Source organism: Pimephales promelas, chromosome 14 (assembly GCF_988280905.1).
Source record: "Pimephales promelas chromosome 14, fPimPro1.hap1.1, whole genome shotgun sequence".
NCBI lineage: Eukaryota > Metazoa > Chordata > Actinopteri > Cypriniformes > Leuciscidae > Pimephales > Pimephales promelas.
The window spans coordinates 10,138,969-10,162,314 of NC_142782.1; the positions used below are offsets into that span (position 1 = coordinate 10,138,969).

Genomic DNA, 23,346 nt, shown 5'->3' on the forward strand with positions numbered 1-23,346 from the left:
CTTAAATATCTTAATTTGTGTTCCGAAGATGAACAAAGGTCTTACGGGGTTGAAACAACATGAGGGTGAGTAAATACTGACAGAATTTTCATTTTTGGGTGAACTAACCCTTTAATGAATTATTCATTCATACCATGTGTGCGTTGTTTTGGTAGGAAGAGCTGTACATCAGCTTATGTCAACAGATTGAAGACTCTCATTGTTTGAATGAAGCAGATTGTTCAAGGTAATTTGAGTTTATACTCGCTGTACAACCTATACAATACTAATTACCTTTCCAAATGACCAATTCAAAAGAATTTTGTGAAGATTTTACTTGATACAATACTGTTAAATTTACTACCAATTTGTGAGTGAAAATTGCTTCTTAGCTCTTTTCCAAGTAAATCAAACTCCAAATGCTTTACAGTATAGGTGAACTGAGACAGCAAGCCAGCACAATGAAAGAAAGCATGACAAATCTCAATTGCACGTTGCAAACTGAGTGACTTCATTCAGGTCAGGGCCAGTGACTCATGTTGCATCTCTAAGCGGACATTCATCAGTGAACACAACGATAAAGAACTTGATTAAGAATGTGCTTCCCCACTCTCATTTCACTCTTTCCACACTGTAAAAATATTTTTCAAAGTTGTAAATAAAACAAAGACTACTGGAGTATGTTTTACAAGAATGCATGTTCCTTGCCATTTCATTGTAATTGTTTGTGAAATTTACAAGCAATTTTTGAGCGAAAATTGTTTCTACACCAAATTCTTTCAGTGCATATACATTCTGCTGCATTCTTTTTATATGTTTTGTGCCTCTATAACTTCTTACAGTGGTGTAAAACTGAATTCCAGTTAGTGTGAGTAATGCAGCTCTTCCCAGAACTACTCCACTGCTCTTGGCAATGCATCAGATGCTGTGTGTGTGTGTTTGGTCACGGCTCTGAGAAAAGCGCATCAACAATTACAACAGCAGACAATACCACATTGATGATACATGGCAGCTGTTCTCACCTGCATTCTGTGGTTTCATTTTTGTTGTACGAAAGAATATATTAGCATTACATTTCTGATTGTCAGTGCTGTATTTTTTGTGTCTATAAAATGCCTGATTTGAGTGTTCTTGGTCTCACATCCTGTGAGTCTGTGCATTCAAATCCGAGTCAAATATAAATAAACCAATCCTCAAACTCTCAGTGCAGACCGACGGTGATGCTAGGTAGACATCCAGTTAAAGTGTAAAATAGAAAATATAATATATAATTTAATATATATATATATATTAAAAAATATATATAGCATTCAGCTATATATCTGCATTCATATGCAAATACGTATTTGTTTGTTTTTAAAATATACTAATAAGACAATTAAATTATATATATAAATAATTTTGATGAAAATTACTTAGACAGCTGCTGTAAAATAACTTGACAGATGTGCTGGTGTGGCGTTTGGTGACTTACCGTCATGTTTGGTCTCTCTGTGACCAGGGAGCCATCTTTGGCATAAGAGTACACAGTGAAATCCTCTGGAAGAAGCAATCTGAGAGGAAAAAAGAAAACACACGCATCACTATGTAAGGATTCATATACTCTATTAATATACATTTAATATACCGTGAAGATCCATAAAATTATTGTTTAAAAGTTTTGGTCAGTATTTTCTTTAAGGTATTAATATTCAATTTAAGTATTAATTCATATTTTATTCAGTTCTGTTTTGGTTTGAGTTCTGAGTTCTGGTTTGGTTTTCAAGTCAAGTCTGTCTGGTTATTTTCCAGTTATTGTTTGGTTCTGTTTTCTTGTATTGATTTATTACTTTTTGTAATAAACTGCAATTGGGTTCATCTTCAACTTGCCTCCAGTGGACAAGTTACACAATATTAATGATGTTTGTTTAAAGGGATAATTCACCTCTGTACAGATGAATGTTTATTTAAAATTGGTTATTTATGTAGAGGAAATGTGAAATTATTTTAGAATTTGGAGCCTTCTAGTCTGACAAAAGCCAGAAAAAGTATTTTTGGCTTATGCGGATGAAAGACAACAACTCCCAGAATGCACTTGCTTCACTGCCCTAGGAGGCCACGCCTACTGGTAACAGAGCACAGTAGTTTACAGTAGTTTTGTGGTTCGACTTGTCAAGACTGTTTTCCAAAGCTACTGCCTATATACGCTGTACACTTACAAAATTCCCAATGCTTCGTTTTGCATTTAGAGATCCTCATTATGTTACTGTGTTTGTGTGGGGCTATTTTGAGACTTGTTAGTGGTATTAACTAGAGATTTCTTTTTACTTATTAAATGCCCCCATATACTAGTGTTATATGCTAAACAGTTTTTAGAGATAAAACTCTTTACATTCGATAATCATGAAAACAAATCACAGAGAACGGTCGACTAGGTACCAATGTGTTATTAGACAAAAGGTTCGTTTTGTGCTGGAGTTCTCCTTTAAGATTTTGAGTTCCTCTTTTCTGCTTCCTCTATTTTTGTTTTCCAAAGAATTCAAACAAGGGAGAGATATAATCATACAGATGTCAAAAAAATCAGGGGTTTGAGTTCACCGGATGGGCACGGGCTTGTTCTAAGATTGTTTAAGATCTTGGGTGATCTGAGAAGGCCACACACTGTGTAAAAAACTTTAATATCTGGTGATGAGCTGACCTTTGTCACATCTTCTCTGCAACAGACTATAAGCATAGCTGGAAATCATCAACTTTTCTTAAAGAATAACCACACCTGCCACAACACATTTAAGACTGACTGTCAAACTCACTGTGATATGTGGTCACACGCTGTGTTATTTATATCTTATATCAAAATGTGAAGCAATTCACCCTTGTTAATGGTACAATTTATTTATTTTTACTTTGAAGGCACATCTTCAAATCATCCCCTAGCTCTGCATTCAAAAAACAACAAAATGTCAAACTAAGAGGACAAGAATATTTGGTTGCACTTTTATTTAAAGTGTTTAGCAGTATAATTAATTAACAACTTATAGTAACATCAATTAACAACTTATAGTAAAAATAGTAAAATAGTAATAGTAAAAACGTGTTATAAGGACAGTGTAAAATAAAGTGTTAACAAATGTTTTGCTACTCGAGTATTCTAAATATTAAAATGAAGAGCACAGAGTGTTCAGGGGACGCATTAAGGAGTATTGGAAAATGTATCTGACATGAGACGCATTATGTGTGATTGATGAATTATGAATTACGTGGTGATTGTCCAACAAGGTCTGCCTACATGTAGCAATATTTAAAATAGCTTAGGAAATACATAAAGAGCAGACATTTTTTTTACATTGAGAACTTTTGGTGCTTTTCTACATTGTTATGTACAAATACACAAAGCATTGTACAATAGTGAACAAGTCCAAATTCTAAAACCATTCTGGAAAGGATGACACAAGAAAAAAAATAAAATAAATTAAGCTCAGTCTATGCCAAGCCTTAACTTGAATGAGGCCCAAATGCTGACAGATGGAAAAGCTGACAGTATATTGTCCCATTCTGCACAAGCTTCTGATTTACAACAAGAACAATCTATTTAATAACCATAATGTAATTAATCTAAGGAAGGTCTAGATATTAGGAATGCAGGACATACATTAGGCTTTTCACAAATAATAATATTAATTAATATTAAAAATCAATATGCTAATGCTTTCACCAAGGCTGGATTTATTTAATAAAAATTGTAGCATTATGAAATATTATTACAACTTAAAATAACTGTTTTCTATATGAATACATTTTAAAATGTGATGTATTCCTGCGAGCCCACCTAAATAAAGCCTTTGTAGATCTCGAAATCTTGAGTGCCTTGGCTTCATATGTTTTTTCATTGAACATACAGTAGTAACCTAGGCTTATGTTGACCCAGTGTTTCTTAACCCTGTTCGTGGAGGCACACCAACAGTGCTCATTTTCAAACTATAAAGGAGACACCAAAATGTGTAGGCTTGGTGTACCTTCAGGAAAAGGTTTGGGAAACAAAGTTTAAACCCAAGGTAACCTTGGTTTAAAAATTACTACTTGTAAAAAGCACTTTTTTTTTTTTTTTTTTTTACATTTTGGCTACAAGATTAAACATTGTGAACATCTCACCATTTGTTCTCTGTTTACCCTGCCTGTGCAATTTAAATCAAATCTTTGGGAAAGCATATCAATTGACTTTAGGAGAGAAAGCAAGAGAAGCAGAAGAAAAATACTCACTCATTTCTCTCCAGAATGACGACATGTTCTTTTCCCTGAGCTTGGATTATGTATGACACCTTAGAAAAAAGGGGAGAAAAATTACAGAAACCATCACCTCACTACTCATTTACAGGTAAAATACAAAACAAAAACAAAAAATAAACAGCACAAAGATGCAATAAAGACTCTAAAATTGTTTTATTGCAGTTTAATAAATAAATGTATTAAGTGTGAAGGGTAGTTTTGTAAGTATACTGTCCTAATTCATGAAACAAAGCATAGCACATCGGGTGGTGATGGCACAGTGGATAAGACACATGCCTTTGGTGTGAGAGACCCGGGTTTGAATCCGGTGTGAGACACCAATGCTCCAGAGGCGTGCGACCTCTGACATATATAGCAATTGTAAGTCGCTTTGGATAAAAGCGTCAGCTACATGAATAAATGTAAAAAAAAAAAAACACATCTAGCATTTCTGCTATAGTTTATGTGATCTCTTTTCCATCTCCACTGAATTATGTTTGACGTAGTACATTTGTGATGAAACCAGACAAATAGGATACTTACAGGGGTTTTGGAAACCCATTTGTGAGTCGCAGAGTGGGAAAATGTAGGTGCAGTCACTTGGCTGCAGATAAATTTGCATTTCAGTGAATAACCCACACACAAACCAAAACAGTTTAGTAGGGCTGCACAAAATAGAAATCCCAATATTGCTAAGTGCTAAATTCGAATCGCAAATGTTGCAAAATAATTACATGAATTTATTACACGACTCTGTGTAATTCTTGATTCTGATTGGACAATCGCGCCATCCAGCACTATGTTGTTCCCATATCACAACCGCTAAAAACAGATAACAGAGGCTCATCCAGTGTTACAGAAGTAAGCAGCGCTAAAAGCTTGCTAGTTTTTTTCTTCGTGGAAGTTTAGGAATTGGTGAGCTAATAAAATATTAAAACTCATAAGTCGAATCAATATTTTGTGTACAGTTATTTAATTATGCCTTCCAGTATCGTGAACTCGCTTGCTCTTGTTTCATACAAACGCAGCTGCTGCCATTTTGTTACTATTGTTTTGTACACTGTTTTTACTAATACTGTGTTCGCCTTCAGAACTGCCTTAATTCTATGTTGCATTGATTCAACAAGATGCTGAAAGCATTTTTTAGAAATGTTGGCCCATATTGATAGGATAGCATCTTGCAGTTGATGGAGATTTGTGGGATTCACATCCTGGGCACGAAGCTCGCGTTCCATCACATCCCAAAGATGCTCTATTGGGTTGATCTGGTGACTGTGGGGGCCATTTTAGTACAGTCAACTCATTGTCATGTTCAAGAAACCAATTAGAAATGATTTGAGCTTTGTGACATGGTGCATTATCCTGCTGGATAAAGGGATGGACATGGTCAGAAACAATGCCCAGGCCATGGTATTTAATGATGCCCAATTGGCACTAAGGGGCCTTAAGTGTGCCACGAAACATCCTCCAGACCATTACATTACGCTAAAAACTACATTTAACATTTTAAATGTAACATTTGCTAACATTTTATCTGATATTTACAGCTATTTTAGCAGTGATCTGACAAACATGTCTTTGACTTACCTTAAACCCTGTAATATTATGGATAGAGCTTTTTAAAGTTAGCATGAAAAGGAAGTTGCGATAGACCTTTCTTCTCTATTGTGATGTATATCCAAGTAAAACGGCTTCTCAAACAAGAAACAATACAGGGTGGGTGATTTTATTTTTATTTTCAAAATTCTTTTGAAATGCAAGGATTTTAAGAGCTACTTCATGGAAAATTCTAAACCACCTCATAAACAGTCACAAACAGATTTGCTATTGTTTATTAAAACTAAATTGAAGTTAAAATAAAGCTGAAATATATAAAATATAATATAAATGTTAGATTAAAAACTTTAATGAAAAATATAAATATTGCTCTGGCAACTAAACAAAATTAAATTAGGGTTTAAATTGAAGTACCAAAATGAGATTATATGACCAAAAGCTAAAACCAAAATAAATATAAATTAAAGCTAAATAGGTGATATACATCAAAATAAAGAAGAAAAGTATATCGCTACGCCCGTTTCATGCTGACTTTAAAAGGTGCCATGGCTTAGTGGAAGATTATGAGTGAATGATAACTTTTTGTCTGAAATTTGTCTCATAAATCTTGGACTTGGACAATTATTGTGAAATTATTGTGCTAATCTTCCATTCCTTTCTTTTTTCTTTCTAGAAAACGGTTTACCATTACCATAATGATCGTTTTCCAGCAAGAAACCTTGATTAACATCATAACTGGAATTCAGGAGGAAAACATTTTAAAAAGTGTAAATTGGCACTTTTGTTGTCTTTTTGTAAAATATTCTTTTACAAATAAAAAAACATTTATTTGCAAACAAATTCATCAATTCTTTTGTGTTTTGTGTTGTGAATGTTCCTGGTTTATAAATGGAGTTACGGGTTTCAAGGCTATGCCAGGCTATGTCTTCCCTCAAACTCATTCTCTTCTTCTCAAACTCATTTTCTCATGATCTACCAAACTCTGAGTACACTGTTTCTCAATGACATAGAGGTCAGAGGAATATTGAGTGTTTATTTGTGCCATGCTGGTGGTATGCGTCTCTCAGCGTGGTCTTTTAATAACTACGCCCACGCTGCTGGGCACGTGTGCCTGCCAGATGGTTCCTGTGGCAGTGTCTTTGAAGCACCGCTGGTGTAGATGGATATGATATCAGAAAAATGGAAAAAGGAGGCGAGGACATACATAGAATAAAAGGGACAAGCTAAAGATACCATCAACGCACACAGTTAATGTCAAGTAACTCTGGTGTTTGGTAAGGTTGTTTACCTTCTCTGCACTGTCCTGGTCTCTTCTATGTCTGCTGATGCGTCTCGGTACAGTCACCTCATAAGAAGAGAGCTGAGAGGTCTGCTGAGTTATTGAGCCTATGAACAGAAACGGTCCCATCACAACACAGTCTACCCATAAGACCAATACACACACAACAAATTATACAATACAGAAAAATTTGCACTGTATAATAAATTCCCATTCATTTATACAGCTAATTTCCTACATTATTCCTCTCATTGCAACAAAATATATTTATATGAAACTTGTGATCATGGGTGATTAGATTGAGTGCAATTGACTGGTTGTAAGTGCAATCAAGTGCTCAGTGTTTTTTTTTTTTATGTTGGTGAAAAAAGTGCTGCATGGGCATGAAGAGAGGAAAACCTCAGGAAGGAGAGGCATCCTACCCACTTCTGAGTCATCAGTTTACAAGTTGGATGAGACATCCTTTGCTGTTTTCCCGAAAAGAGTAGATAAGACAGAACAATTCATAATGCTTGTGTTCCTTTACTGAACATTCACAAAAAAATCTCAGACAACCATTTATCTTGATCTTCAGACATTCACCATCATTCTCAGCTCAAAACATGCCCTCAATTTCTCCAATAGCCCGTGTTAGCACTCGTGTGGGAGTCTCTCTGTTTCTATACATGAAACGCTAAAATAAGTGTAAGCGGACACTTTTAAATCGACTTACAGTTGACTTATTACACAGAGCTTAAAGGGTCTGATGGCCCACAGCCAATGAAAGAGTATTTCTGGGCCAGTTGACAGAACGGTCATGTGCTATAGCCTATCAGGCTAGTGCTGCACTGTCACTACACCTTCATTTACTGATCATCTACATGCGTTGTTATGCCATGGATGCAAAATAAAACTTAGAAAATGTGAAAATAATATATTTATATATACTACATTATAGATAATTGCCAGTTATTAGCTAAAGCAAATTAAACAAAAATATATATTTTTTTACAAAGAAATTAAAACATTTAACTAACCTATACATATATTTAAACATGTTAAAAAAATAAAAAATAAAATAAAAGTAAATACACAATATATTTACACACATGTTAATAAACTGATATAAAAATATATGTACCGTATTTTACTTTACTACATTTTCCTGTTGTCCTGTTTTTGGGGTTTTTTTTTTACAGTTTATAAGGTTCACTCAACCAGGACAACATCCTTGTTCAAATTATGGGAAAGTGTTGGAAAAGATGTTATTCTACTGGGTTGAGCAAATTAAAAGTGCCAGAAATGACTTAAATACTGTACATTTCATATTGATCTTAAAGTAAAAGCCCTTTAGACTCAAGTGCGAGGAGATGCCTATAAATTCAGAATTAACCCAAATATGCTATTATTAAACTGCTTAAGCTTCTTAAACTTACACACGGCCAGAAGAGGCAGAGATGAAGGTATATCTACACCGGGCAGACACAATATTCTTTCTTATCAAAATAAAACATTTCTATAGGATAGACAATGTACATTACTGCAAAACATAAAAGGCTCAAACAAACATAGATTTGTCCTTCAAACAGAGAAACACCAATCTTGTAATGTTATGTGCATGTCTTTTGGAAAGCTAGTGTTTTTAATACAAATAAACAAATATAAAAGTAAATGAATAAGCCTTTTTTACTTTTATTCCTACTAACTAGCACCTACTTTTGTCTTAAATGTTTTTTTAACAGTCACTATAAAGTTTTTTATATCACAACTATATAAATTTTTTCACAAAAAAAATATTCATAGTATTGCTTTGATATTCTATTGTATTGTTACTGGTTAATATTGCCATCATATACTGTGGCTCTGTGGTTTACATAATCCCTATTCACTATAGTGACCAATTGCTGCTTATTGTGCTATGAATGGAGATAGGAGCAGGCTTCACTCAATGATTGCACTTAAATTTTTAAGAATGCTGGCCTGATGATTAGAATAATATACAGGAAAGAGGCCGCACTATGCATAAACTGTTTCTTTTGCTTTATTGTGTATTTACTGACATGTCCTTGCGGGCTTTTTTATGTGAGTAAAAACGAAGAGACAATTGAAAACTCGAATTTTCAAGCATAAATGCGCTATCAGAAAGTATGATGACAAATCATCAGTCGCAAGACATTTCAATTCTGCGGGACATAATGCCAATATGCTCAAATTTATGGGTCTAGAGTGTGTCAATGCCTGTCTTCAAGAGGAAGAGACCGTGAGAATCGCCTCCTTCAAAGAGAGGCTTGGTACATTTTTAGTTTAAACACATGTATCTCCAATGGAATGAATGAAGATCTGTCACTAAGCTGTTTCCTGTAAACATAACTCTACCATGTGTATTCTATGTTGATTCTAAATATTATAACAGCCTTTGTCTTTCACTAATGGACTGATTGAAACATTGGTAACATGCATACATTTAAAATTATTGGTTAATGTGAATATGGGTGTGTCAATTGTTGTGGGTATATAAGATTGGGTACATAGTTATCTTGTTGCACACGGAAGAAGGCATAAGCTGAAACACGTTTGTGCAAAATAAACAGTTTAAACAGCATCTTTCCTGCTAATTTAATAATAATTATATGTTTACGTTTAAACACGTAAACTTCAGAGATTACGGTATTTGTAAAACGCTAAAAAATGTGTGTGTGTGTGTATATATATATATATATATATATATATACACACTGTATATTTGTCATATTCAACACTTTTAAAAAATATATATACTGTGTATATATATATATATATATATATATATATATATATATATTAATAAGTGTTGAATATGACAAATATGCAGTCCTACATTTACATTTAATGGTTGCCAAGTTTTAGTTCTACTTATAAAAGTTCATATTAAACGTGTTTATGGTTTCAAACAATATCATAAATATTTTAAAATATATAATATAGAAGAAAAAAAAGTAGGCTACTGGCCATACTGATTATTTTACCGGCATGTCTGTAGAGGGTTGTCAAATTAAAAAATGTTCAACCAATATTTTGGAATACACACTAATGAAGATACTAGTGTCCATTGGTACTTGAAAAATTGGAATAGATACTAGTATGCATATGAATAGTAGACTGTAAAAGAAGACATAGGCTAGCCTCCTAGTTGGAAGTTGGCTACAGATTCTAATAGCAAAAAAACAATAGAAGCAAGCAAAGGTAACATGAATACATACATAGACTAGTGACTAAATGAATAGGTGCTAGCCATCTGAATGAATGAAGTTCTAATATAATGAATAGTTTATCTAGTCTAGTGGTAGTTTCTATCTAATATGGTTTCTAATGGAACTGAAAAAAATACTAGTCAATATTATACTATTTCTCAGAATGTAGCAACATAACAATAGCTATAATTTACTTTAAGTGTCATTGTGGTGCCTATTCATTCAAACAGTCAACATTGGTAAGTGTTGTGGACAATGTTATGACTCGCAATGGTGTCCGTCGCTGTTCTCTCACCTCCACTGATTTCGATGAGCGCGTGAAGCATTAACCACATAAAAGCGTTTTTAACAAGACGTGAACAAACTGTATTAACCATGTCTGTAAAGTATCCGTATTCAAATGCCGTTCCGAAGTAACGTCAAATGTTGCCCTCTTCCTTATCCAGGCGTTGTCCTCCAAGCAATGGCAATGAGCCCGCTCCACATTACGTTCCAGTAGAGAAAAACGGCACAGTTTCAGCTACCTGCTCATTTTGTAACAATTTATCCTCCTGTTATAAGTTTGTTTAACAGTTCGTCACAGATCGCTGATCAGGATGTGTTTGTATAGCAGAAAAGGGGTCCCGTTTCAGTTCTCTGTTCGAAATCTTCGGATTAGGCAATTCGCTCGGACTTGCATCTCCAATGAGCCCCGTCTGTAGAGGGCGAAACCGAGCATGCGTCACGAAATGCTCGGTTTCGTCTTTTTAACCCTTTACTCTAGCCTGATATGGCAATGCAAACTAGTAGAACACTAATTCGTATGAGCTTTTAACTTACTTTTACCCGCACACAAAAAATATCCACTCTTTTGCAAAAAAGAACACTTTTTATCAGCTATTGTTGCTAGCAGTTTAGAATATGAGTTAGGGATAGTCTAAAAACTACACAACATTTAATTATTTTTCTAACGAGAATAACAGCGATGTTTCTCTCTTTTACAACGACTGTTGTTTAATTGCAGTTGAGTGAGGTTGATCTAATCACTGTCATCAAGGAAGCAAAAAATTACTGAAATTTTATGATACAGAACGAAGCTACAAATAATGTAATTTGACTCGGTCCACAGGTAAGTATCGCATATTATCGCGAGAGTTCAGCAGCCGACGCTTTGAGTCACATCATTCTCTGGTCACATCTTAAATAGTATTATTTATCCTTATTTTATGACGACTGGTATTAGGTTAGTATAATTGTTGATGGAATTTTAAATGAGTGTAGATATATACGTTAAATAGTAATAACAATGTTTAATTAACTCGGAAGACTTAACTTGCTAACATTTAACGGATAAGTTACGTACAAACAGGGTGACATTCATTCCTTAGCTAATGCTCAAATTATATAGCTAATGATCAAATTATAGAAGTATTGTGTTTTGAAAGTTATATTCCTGATAATATAAGTAGCCAAAGTATTCTACTGAACAGTTGTTTTTACGATAGCTAACAGTAGAGGTTATGCAGATCATTGTATTTGATTGTGTTTTCTTTAAGCACCCGTATATAAAGTAAGATGGCTTAAAGAAATAGAGAATAACATATTTTTGTGGATTTTCTTTGTTTTTTAAGTGTGATGATGCCTAAACATGCTGCCTCCGTAGGAAGCCACTAGATCTGAAACAGAACAATATTAATCATATCATATGCATTATGTTGTATAGTGAAATTAGGGCAGCTTCAATATGGATTCAACGTCAAAAATATTGGAGGAAAACTTAGAGAAGATTTTGAAGGGTGAGGGGCTTGAGTTGGGAGAGTTTGATTTAGCCCCGGAAGTGAAACCTGTCACACTGAGGAAAAACGTTTGTTACATTGTCAGCGCAGTGATCTTCAACTCAAAGGTAAAGACATTCTTGCATATCTTTAAAGTTTCCTTCTCTAAGTTGTCCTCTTATTATAACAGTCCGTCCCCTGCCGAACTGCACCGAATTAGTTCCACTAATGAGCAGTACAATTTCACTGGGAGCATGAAAAAATAAAACAAATGCACTATCCCATTCCAGAGTTATTTTATGTTGCACATATTCACAGTTTTTAAGATATCCATACCATATTCAAGCCATGGGAAAGTTTGATATGCTTAATATTTCAATTAATGATTATTATTATTTTTATTTCAGGTTTTTCCATTTTCCAAAAAATTGAGTATAATATGAATTCTAATTTCAATATATAATTAAATATTCTAATAATAATATTCTATTGATACATATAGCCTATAGGGAACTACTTCTGGTGAACACAAAAGAAGATGTTTTGAAGAATGTCGGTAACCACACAGTTGATGGATCCCATTGACTTCCAAAAAAAAAATACTATGAAATTCAATGGGGTCAATCAACTGTGTGGTTACTGACATTCTTCAAAACATCTTCTTTTGTGTTTACCAGAAAATAAAAATTCAGGTTTGAAACAACTTGAGGGTTAATAAGTGATGACAGTTGAGCTGAACAGATGACTGTTATTTGAACCACTGGCACACATTAACTTAAATTTGGGGAAATATACTTTATTTAATAATTCATGGCTAATCTTTAACCTAAATTGTGTAGATGTTTTATGTAATGCCAATTCACCTGCATGTACAGTATGATGCACATTTTTATAAGTAGATTTTGCAAAACAGTTTTGTAGCATAAAATTTGCTAAATATTTCAGTAACACTTCAACAGTGTCATTGTTACATGTTACATGTAGTCACTATAGTAATAACTATGTATTATGTCTAATTACATTCCCTAAACCAAACACTAGTACTCTAACCTTACATGTAGTTAATTAATATCACTCAATGTATAACTACACTCTAAAGTGGACATTAATTCCACTACACATAATGTAATATAACATTGATTAATGTCAACTTCCTCAGACATAAACGTTTTGCATGTGTGTTTGCTTGTGTTATACAGGAGGAGGTGTTACTTGTTCAGGAGGCAAAGAGAGACTGTTATGGCAGATGGTACCTCCCTGCAGGTCGTATGGAAGTGGGTGAAAGCATTGTAGAGGCACTGCAGAGGGAGGTCAAAGAGGAGGCAGGAATAGACTGCCAGCCAATCACACTGCTTCAGGTTCAAGAACAAGGGCCACAGTGGGTTCGCTTCACCTTCCTCGCTGAGGAAACAGGTTAGTATGAATGATTGATTTTCAGGGCTGCACATTATATATCGAAATGAAGTTGATATCACAATATGGCACAATATGTGCAGTTGTCAAATCGCCCAGGCTGCAATTACATAAATGTAATTAAATAATTTGAATTATTATGAATTAAACAAATGGACTCATATTATAGATAGATATTATAGACTCAGCAAAAAAGAAAAATCCCTTTTTTACGATATAGTCATTTAAAGGTACGCTACTGAATGCAAATTTTAAAATGAGTCAATACATCTTCAGTCCTTCTTCCAAAACTTATTTTTGTTGTTGTTTTTTTTACCCTCATTTACTATGTTAAGCCTATTATAAGTGTTAATATTTTAGACATGTCGTGGTTGATTTTGCAGGCAATTGTGTACATGCATCACTCACCCGTGTGTGTCTCATCATATCTCTAAATAGAGAAAAGTTGCTACTTTGACACGTGTATGGTGTGGGAGCGGCATAGGTTAGCCAGAAAAGTGAACATGGAGCATGTTAAATATTGGCCTCTGGGAATCACCTGTCTTAAAAAATCATTAAACAGGGGTGAGTCTACTGACAAAAAGATAATGCGTCAGAGTTGGGTTGAGCCAAACAAGATGGTTTGAGCCTAGTTAGTACCTGGATGGGAGACCTCCTGGGAAAACTAGGTTGCTGCTGGAGGAGGTGTTTGTGAGGCCAGTAGGGGGCGCTCACCCTGTGGTCTTTGTGGGTATAGTGATGTGTATAGTGATGGGGTATAGTGTATAGTGATGGGGACGCTAAACTGTAACAAACATCATCCTTCAGATGAGATGTTAAGCCGAGCTCCCGACTCTCTGTGGTGTGGTCATTAAAAATCCCAGGATGTTCTCCGAATAAAAAGAGTAGTGGTGGAACCCCACCATCCTGGCCAAATTTTGCCCATTGGTCTCTGTCCTCCTAATCATTCATATCAATACTGATTGGTTTCATTACTCTGACTCTTAATATTTTAGCATTTTCTTATACAGTTTTATCCTTAAAGATATTTTTTTTTATTTCAGAAACCCAAAATTGTTATCTCTTGAATATGTTCATTTCTTTATTTTATATGCAAAAAAATCCATCCTTAAGCAAGTGGCTTAAATCTTCTTTGTTTCATCCCTCAGGTCTATAAATAACAAAACAAAAAAAATTAAATGCATTATGATGAATTATTCAAAGATATATCTAATACTAAGATATAAGCAAAACAATGGTATTTATGTTTTTCTGTTTTTAGTTTTTGTCAATTTGATTGTTCATTGTTAAAGGTCCAACAATTGTGTTTTTTCCTTATCTTTATATATAAGTATTTAATTATAAGTTCTGCAATAAAAAGAACGACAGGTCAGGTCAAGTCATTCTCATTTATATAGCGCTTTTAACAATGTAGATTGTTCCAAAGCGGCTTTACAGTGATAACAGAAAATTAAAGTAACAGATTGTTTTGGCTTTATGGCAGCTCTAGAATGATTTTCCAGTTAAAGTTAGATTGAAGTTTTGATTGATTCAGTTCCTTCGCAAAACGATCATTAGTTATTAACTTAGTTATTAGCTAACACGACACCGTTTTAACAGAAAACTCTTCTAAAGTTCTCTATGCAAACTTTAAAAACGAGAACCTGTGAGAACGCTGATAGCGTGCACATGCGTATTAAGAGTTCATTCTGTAGGTATGCACGTTTGAATATACACCACCGGTCAAAAGTTTTAGATCAGCAAGATTTTTTATGTTTTTAAATGAAGTCTCTTCTGCTTACCAAGGCTGCTTTAGTTGATGGAAAAAAAAATGACAAACAGTAATCTTGTGAAATATTATGACAATTTAAAATGACTGTTTTCTATTTTAATATATTTTAAAATGTAATTTGAAAGCTGAATTTTCAACATTTTCAACAAACTTTTGAATGGTAGTGATTAATGTTACAAAAACTTTCCATTTCAGATCAATTCTGTTCTTTTGAACTTTCTATTCATCAAAGAATCCTGAAATAAAAATGTAAAAAAAACAGTTTTCAACATGGATAATAATCATAAATGTTTCTTGAGCATCATATTATAATAATTTCTGTAGGATCATGTGACACTGAAGACTGGAGTAATGATGCTGTAAATTCAGCTTTGATCACAGGAGTAAATTACAATTCACTACTATATTCACATAGAAAACCACTGTTTTAAATTGTAATAATATTTCACAATATTGCTGTTTTTTTAATCAAATAATTGCAGCCTTGGTGAGCAGAAGAGACTTTCTTTAAAAACATAAAAAATCTTACCGATCTAAAACTTTTGTAGTGTATGTGCAAAAACCCGTAGTGTATGTGCACAGGCAAGTAGTCCTTCCCAAAAAAACAGCCCACAACATACTACTTGTCTGGCCTTAAAATGTATAATACAGAATTGTAACACTTCGGTGCCACGTGAACCGGAATTATCCTGACAACGATTATCTGTACAGAGGTAAAGGGAGGGCGGCCTTCCCAAAAAACAGATTAAGAATAGTATGTCATTAAAGTTTATGTGCATGTAAAGGCAGACGTCCCAAAACTTTTGGCAATAGTGTATTTATTTGCTGGCAACCCATCAAAATAAAATATTGATGGTATATAATTGAAAAATTGAAAATTGTACATCCAACATAAATTGCATGTGGAACATTTTGCTCAAAAATACCGATTGAACTTGGACAATGGGTAAAAAAATAACGTTAGTTGTTTCTCCATCCTCCAAATCTGCCGTCACGTCTTGCTATATAATCGTAATAGACCATTTCACAAGATGTAAACAACACTGGTCCAGAAGCACTTCCTGTTTCAGTTTTTTAACACTACATAAAAGCTGGGATAAAATACAACCAACAGAACATTTAAAACTGAATCAAAAAGTTAAACAAACATCTTTAAGATGTTTTCTTTACATGTGAAATAAAGAAAACAGTTACAAACTGAAACAGGAAGTGCTTCTGGACCAGTGTTGTTTACATCTTGTGAAATGGTCTTAACCCACTTCTGTACGTCAGTGAACCGTTTAGTTCAGTTCAAGTTCAAGATCTTTATTTGTCCCCGAGGGGCGATTAGTTTTGCAACAGTAGCCAAATAAATTAACATGCATTACACGACAACATCAACAACAGTTAAAAATTAAAAAGTTAAAAACATTTAACATTTAAATACAAGTATTGTCAATGTGCAGACAGACATTACCTATTCTTTACAGAGTTAAGCAGAGAGATCGCAGAGGGAACAAAGGAGAATTTAAATCTATTAGTTTTGGCTGGTGGCTGGCTAAAGCGAGAACCAGAAGGCAGCAACTTAAATTCTACGTACAAGGGATGAGAACTATCAGACATGATAGATTCAGCCTTTTTAAGTACATGTCTATTGTATAGTTCAGATAGTTTTGTCTGCTGAATCCCGATGATTTTACTGCTAACTTTATGCACAATTTCTAAAGTGTTTTTCCGCTTTAAACTAAGAGAAGCGTACCAGCAAATACATGAAAAAGTAAAAATAGATTCGATAAAAAATTTATAAAACAGTGTCATCAGGGATCTGTCCACTTGGAACTTAGCCAGCTTTCTCAAACAAAAAAAAAAACAAAAAAGACGTTGCTGACTTTTCTTACTCAACATTTCTGTGTTCTGTTCAAAAGTCAACTTGTTGTCAATAATAACTCCCAAATACTTGTACGACTCAACAATTTCAACCTCTTTACCATCAATAAAGGTATTTTCAGGAGTCGGCTGATGACGTCTAAAATCAATTAACATTTCCTTAGTCTTTGAGACATTTAAGTCTAAGAAGGCTTCTTTGCACCAATTTAAAAAATACGGTAATACGGTGCCAAGGATGCCACAAGATGCGTGATTAAACAACAGGTGGTGGTAATGGCAAAAAATTAGTTTGTAATCTAACAAGAAGAATATCCTTGCATCGCACTGATTCCCGCAGGCTCGACAAACGCAATGTAGCTTTTGCTTGCTGCAAAAAGTAGTTTGCCACTGGAAAAGCTACACTGTTTAAAAAGCAACTGAGCTACTGCCAAGCTACTGAAAAATGTAGTTAAGTTAGTAGCGTCGCTACTTGTAGTTAACCTCTCCCTAACACTGGTTTTATATAGTTAATAATGATTACAATACATTTTTTTTGACATATTCTTGTCAAGAAAATGGATATGTGGCCAATGAAAACTTATTTTGACCTTGAAAACGATTTTGAGACATGCTGTTGATAATTTGAAATCACCAAAAGAAACACACCCTTACCCAAAAGAATCACACCCCTATCTTGATAGCTCCGCATTGAAATTCACAAACACCCTTATTGGTGTGTTCGACGTCATGCTGTGCTGCACGGAACTATGCCAGTTAGACATTAGGCTTGTTTGAGATGCGCCTCGCCTCGCCTCGCCTGCAATGTAGTCGAGAGTAGGCGGCTGCAGTAAGAGGAGGAGTGAAAAAAGCGCATTCAAGCAGGACAAATCTAGGTTCTCGCAGTGAATCAGACACATGTGAGATCAAAGTCTGATATCGCGGGATTCACGCTCGTGCATGTGTTGCTCAGATATCTATGGTGTTGCTAATAAACTGGATGTGATTTAAGTTCTGTTGCTTTTATATGAAAATAAATATAATGAACAAGACACCCAAAGCACTTGTTATTTAATTAGCCTACATTCCAAATATGTGTTTATCAATCATTTTTTATTTAATACAGACGTGTTTTTATATTTTTTTTTTATTATAAAAATTACATCACATAATAACCCATATGGCACTGTCAGAGTTTATTCACCCATGTATACACATAAAACACGATATCAGTTTTAAAATCAAACATTTTAAAAGAGAACAATTCATCACTGTTATTTTATTTTTATTTTTTTTTATTAGAATGCAAGTTACAAACATACAAGCACCACAATTCGTGAAACAAATATTATACAGCGACAAATAAATAAACATCAGAATAAAATTAATAATAAAAAAATCTAAATAAATCAAAATAAGCTTAGCTTAAATAGACAGACTTACAAAATTCATTATCTATAAAATGAGAGATATTTTCCTAATTTTCACTTGAACATTTAAGAGTAGGCCTATATTTGAGTTACTGACATAGCTTTCTTATTTTTAACCCGTTTAAGAGACTCACAATATATATATCAGTTTCAATTTGAAATAAATTAAAACATGGCCTTGATTTGGAGAATTTAGCTTTATGAATATGGAATTTACCTACATCACTGTTGTTTAAACCAATGAGCATTAAGCTGTGTCGTCAGCAAGTCGTTTCCCATCATGCTTTTGATCAGCGCAGTCGGTGGAGAGCAACTGCGCGCGACTGCAGAATCAGACCCTTCCGCCTTGCGCTCGCGAGAGTTTTTTGACATACGTCGGCATGACATCAGAGCCAGGCGGACCGTTCTCGGACACATTTCTAACCGGCATGCATCTCGCGCTGATCGATTCTGCGCAGAATTTGCTCATCTCAAACAAGCCTATTTTCTCCGAATTGAGACAGCAATAACGCTACGTCACTGGTGACGTATGGCATCAGAGTATTGCGAGAGCAATTCTAGAGCAGACGGCTGACTCGACCAGTGCAGTTTCTCCAGAGCGCCTGCACTAGCTCTGATGATAACACATCTGTTCCATGATTGGCTTGATTCACTGCATGACAACGATCACCTCACAAATCCAAATTTTTAGCGTAAAAGCTCTTTTCATGTGGTCGCGATTTTATATTGTGTCATTTAAATCAAAATAAAACTGATAAAAACAGACCCACTTCATTTGTATTTGAATAGTATAGGCTTATGTCCAACTTTATTGTTGTACAGTGCAAATATTGCATTTAATTAAGCTTTTCCTGTCGGCCACCGAAACTTCTGTTGGTCGCAACCTCATCGCTAGATGCCGCTAAAAATTATACACTGTACCTTTAAGTGGAAAGAGACCTTTTTCCCATGATGTTCACGTTTAAGTTGGTTCTTATTGGTTTTTGGCTCTTGTACTGTATATGAACACTTAAATCAGGGTTCCTCAATTAATTTTTACCAAGGGCCAAATTCTGCTGACAATACAGAGCCAAGGACCACCAACCACAATGTTATGACCTCAATGTTTGCTCTGCTATTTTTGTTGTTGTTTTGTTAAAAAGAGTCACAAATCACCACATAGCCCAATTATTCTATTTTTATTCTATTTTTATTTATTATTTTCTTTTTCAAACGAGTCTGTTTTATTCAAGAAATTTTGAGCAGATGTTAAAATGGCGTTTGATATTCTCAGACTTACAGACAGCCATGGTCTGCTTGCATAGCAAACACGTTGGCTTTGCGTTGTGGTGGTCAGGCAAAATAAAACAAAATTGTTCAGTCCATTCAGATTTGAATCGTCTGTTTTCTGTGTCCACTTTTCTTTTCTTCGCACTTGCCAATATTTCCGTTGCGCGCGAATGCCTAGATACTGCGTTTGAAATTTTGCTTACACTGATGTTACCATGACAACCTGGAAATGAGCGCGGGCCAAACATTTTCCTTTCCGGCCCGCGGGCCGCCTATTGAGGAACCCTGACTTAAATATACAGCTATTCAAGTAAAAAATGTGTGTATATTTTCATATTGCAATATGTAGAGATGTTTTTACAAAATAATTATACTTTTCAACAGGAAAAATCTTATTTCTCATTGCGCTACTAGGGGGCTCTCTGAAGACAACGGCAGAGGCGGATGTAGAATCCCTGCAAGCTCAGTGGTGGGATCGTGAGTCTCCACTTCCTCTTCGTGCACGTGACATACTGCCCCTCATTGATGCTGGAATAAAATATCGCCAAAATCCTTGGTTTCCTGCATTACAACCTGTTGACTTCCCTTGTCACGTTATTTGCCAAAGACTTTTCATCACATTCGTCTCCAGCAGTGGTAGCTCTGACACCCGTGATGAGGACTGCCTGTGGCTTCTGCTGAGCAATAATAATGCCAGTTCTCATCCCAGTCTTCCTATTGAAGTATCAGTTAACACATACATCTCGTGGGCTGCACACAGACTGATTAAGGAGTGCATACCTTCATCTTTCGCATTCATAAACATTATTATATGTGGCATTCTGGGAGTGCAGCACAATGGGAGAACACCAGGGAAAACGGACGGCATTTGCTTCAACACGCTTGTGTTAATGGAAAATTCAGAGGGTGGGCCTGAAATCAGCTGCCCACCACCATTGGAGAGTGACAGTTACAGATGGCATGAAGTGACCAATCAGAGCCTCAGGGCAAAGATAAAACAGAGGATTAAAGATGGGTCTGTTCTGCCTGTTCAAAGTCAATACTGATGCTCTGCTCTGCCACTGCATTTCACATGAGAACCAAAGCTAAACATGTATGCTAACTGTTAGGTCATGGCTCAAAATATGGATTAATAACCTTGCACGTTTGAAATATTATTCTTGAACCTCATTTAATTCTAACATATCTCCAATATATCTATAAATATACATATATACACCGGTATATATATACACAACACAATTATTTTAAAAAGCAAAGATTCTGAAAGTATTTAATGAGAAGGGATTGAATGAGAATGAAATTATTAAAAAGTTTTTGTTTCTTCACTCCTCCGTACACTTTCATTACATACCGTGACTGATATTCTTTTAAAGTATATTATTTCCATTAGTACTTTCTTTAAAAGTACGCCAACATGTACTTCATTTTCAGAAGGGACTTTGGACATTAAGGACACTATTATATAACACATAGCACTGTTTTCACCACAGTCATCTATATCAATAATTTAATATAAATGAATGCTGTTTGGAAAATCTGAGAGGAGAGTTTATATTTGATCACTTAAATTTTTATATATATTTAATATGATAAATACGTATGGAAGATGTTATGAAATGATGCATTTCACCTTAAGTTACAAAATAATATGTATAATAAACATTTATGAAGTCTGTCTTTTACCTGCCTGTTTATTTTATATTTGCCTAATACATTATTTGATAGCTATAACGGGCATGTACACAAACATGAAAGTGACTCCAGCCATGCCACAGATTTAAGAACCAGTGTGATGTACCTCTGAGAAAAGAGTTCTACCTCCATATGAATCGATCTGGTTAACATTTTACAACATTATTATAATATATTCTATAAAATCAATTATATCATCAATAATAAAATCAGTCAATTATTGAATAATGTGGACTAATGAGGAAATAATTGTACAGGGTTCTTGGGGTTTGTTTGCCTTCTGAATGTTTATACTATACTATACTGTTTATGTAAAAAAAAATGTATGTAGCCTATATCATTTAATAGTTCACCAAATCATCTGAGTGTGTAACTTTTTTCAGGATTGTCCTAATGGTTTTTGGCAATACGCTATATCATTGGCTAATGACTTTCGTTTCTGTCATAAGGTGTTGCAAAATCCGAAAACAGGAATAATGTAAATTCGAAAGGGGATGTCAACTCATAATCATACAGCGATTACTGATACAGCTTTTAACAGATATTTTAAGACTATTATGTGATACCGGCTAGCAGGTATATCTAAAAAAGAACCTCATCTATAAGGTCTATCTGTTTTCTTTGGCTTAAAATGAATGAATGAATGATGAAACACGAGATGTTTTAAACATCTCGGTTACTAACATAACCTCGGTTCTCTCTAGAAGTGTTAGAGTGTTGCGTAAGCTAGCTTACGCAATGGGAAAAACTCTTTTCTTGAGAATACCGAAGCCAAAAATTATCCTTATAATTTTACATTAATTTAAAACGCATTTGCTGCGACGTGCAGACCTAGAGGCAGCTTGCACGCCTATTGGCTGCTCTGCGGCAACTGCTGCAACCCACAAAGAGGCCATGGCTCTAGTTGAATGAGCTCTTACTCCCAGAGGGCAACAACGGCCTTTAGATATATTAGCCAGTGAGATAGCGTCCACTATCTACCTAGAAAGACTATGTTTTGACGCAGCTAGACCTTTAGAGCGGCCACCAAAAGAAACAAAGAGCTGTTCTGATTGTCTGAAAGCAGCCGAATGTTCCACGTAAATTCTCAGGGCCCTAAATGGGCAAAGGATATTCACGTCAGACTCGCTGTAAGATCCAGAGAGGGCTGACAGAGAAATGACTTGCGCTCTGAATGGAGTGGCAAGCCCTTTGGGGACATGACCATGTCTCGGTTTGAGGATGATCTCGGTTTGAGTCATTAGGCCCAAACTCAAGGCACGACGCGTGTTAAAGAAAGTGCGTGTAAGTCACCCACCCGCTTGACTGAGGCGATAGCCACCAGAAAGGCGGTATTCAACAACAGATACTTAAAGGGTTAGTTCACCCAAAAATGAAAATGAAGTCATTAATTACTCACCCCCATGCTGTACCAACCTCGTAAGACCTTCGCTCGTCTTCGGAACACAAATGAAGATATTTTTGATTAAATTTGAGAGCTGTATAACTACCACACTTAGATTTCCACGACGCAAGCGCGAGAATTGCGATCTGAAGTAGTGTAAAGCAGATCGCAATTCTCGCGCATGCGTCGTGGAAATCTAAGGAAATCTCGTTTCTGGCCTACAAGGAAGAAAAGAAATAGTCGAATAAACTCGTTATTTTTGTTTGTTTTTTCGCACAAAAAGTATTCGCGTCGCTTGATAAACATATAGTTGAGCCACGGTAGTCACTTGGGATATTTAAACATTTTCTTCATTGACTTTCTGGGCCGTCAAGAGGCAGTCCCTTAGGAGCCAATGTGGTAGTTATACAGCTCTCAAATTTAATCAAAAATATCTTCATTTGTGTTCCGAAGACGAACGAAGGTCTTACGGGGTTGGTACAGCATGGGGGTGAGTAATTAATGACTTAATTTTCATTTTTG

At 35.1% G+C, this 23,346-nt stretch overlaps 2 protein-coding genes across 5 annotated transcripts in view; one reads left to right on the plus strand and one right to left on the minus strand.

Moving 5' to 3' along the window:
* Window positions 1-11,088, minus strand: part of adam9a (ADAM metallopeptidase domain 9a) — a 51,360-nt gene extending 40,272 nt beyond the window's left edge. The window contains exons 1-4 of one of the 2 annotated variants that reach the window (XM_039665473.2): window positions 10,562-11,088; window positions 7,067-7,164; window positions 4,216-4,274; window positions 1,454-1,532 (exon numbers count right to left, since the gene is read on the minus strand). In XM_039665473.2, coding sequence (XP_039521407.2) covers window positions 1,454-1,532; window positions 4,216-4,274; window positions 7,067-7,164; window positions 10,562-10,643 — 318 coding nt within the window. In that variant the 5' untranslated portion in view covers window positions 10,644-11,088. The remainder of the gene's footprint in view (window positions 1-1,453; window positions 1,533-4,215; window positions 4,275-7,066; window positions 7,165-10,561) is intronic. The other variant, XM_039665475.2, reaches the window with a different exon arrangement.
* A 293-nt stretch (window positions 11,089-11,381) lies between these two features.
* On the plus strand, window positions 11,382-21,428 carry nudt18 (nudix (nucleoside diphosphate linked moiety X)-type motif 18). 3 transcript variants are annotated; one of them, XM_039665476.2, is made up of 4 exons: window positions 11,382-11,488; window positions 11,969-12,148; window positions 13,220-13,433; window positions 20,130-21,428. In XM_039665476.2, the coding sequence occupies exons 2-4, from the start codon at window positions 11,990-11,992 to the stop codon at window positions 20,789-20,791; spliced, it is 1,035 nt and encodes a 344-aa protein (XP_039521410.2). In that variant the 5' UTR covers window positions 11,382-11,488; window positions 11,969-11,989; the 3' UTR covers window positions 20,792-21,428. The 3 variants fall into 3 exon arrangements, with proteins under 3 accessions (XP_039521410.2, XP_039521412.2, XP_039521411.2); XM_039665478.2 differs by having other exon boundaries at window positions 11,383-11,488; window positions 20,160-21,428; XM_039665477.2 differs by lacking the exon at window positions 11,382-11,488 and having other exon boundaries at window positions 11,496-12,148.
* The last annotated feature ends 1,918 nt before the right edge of the window (window positions 21,429-23,346 follow it).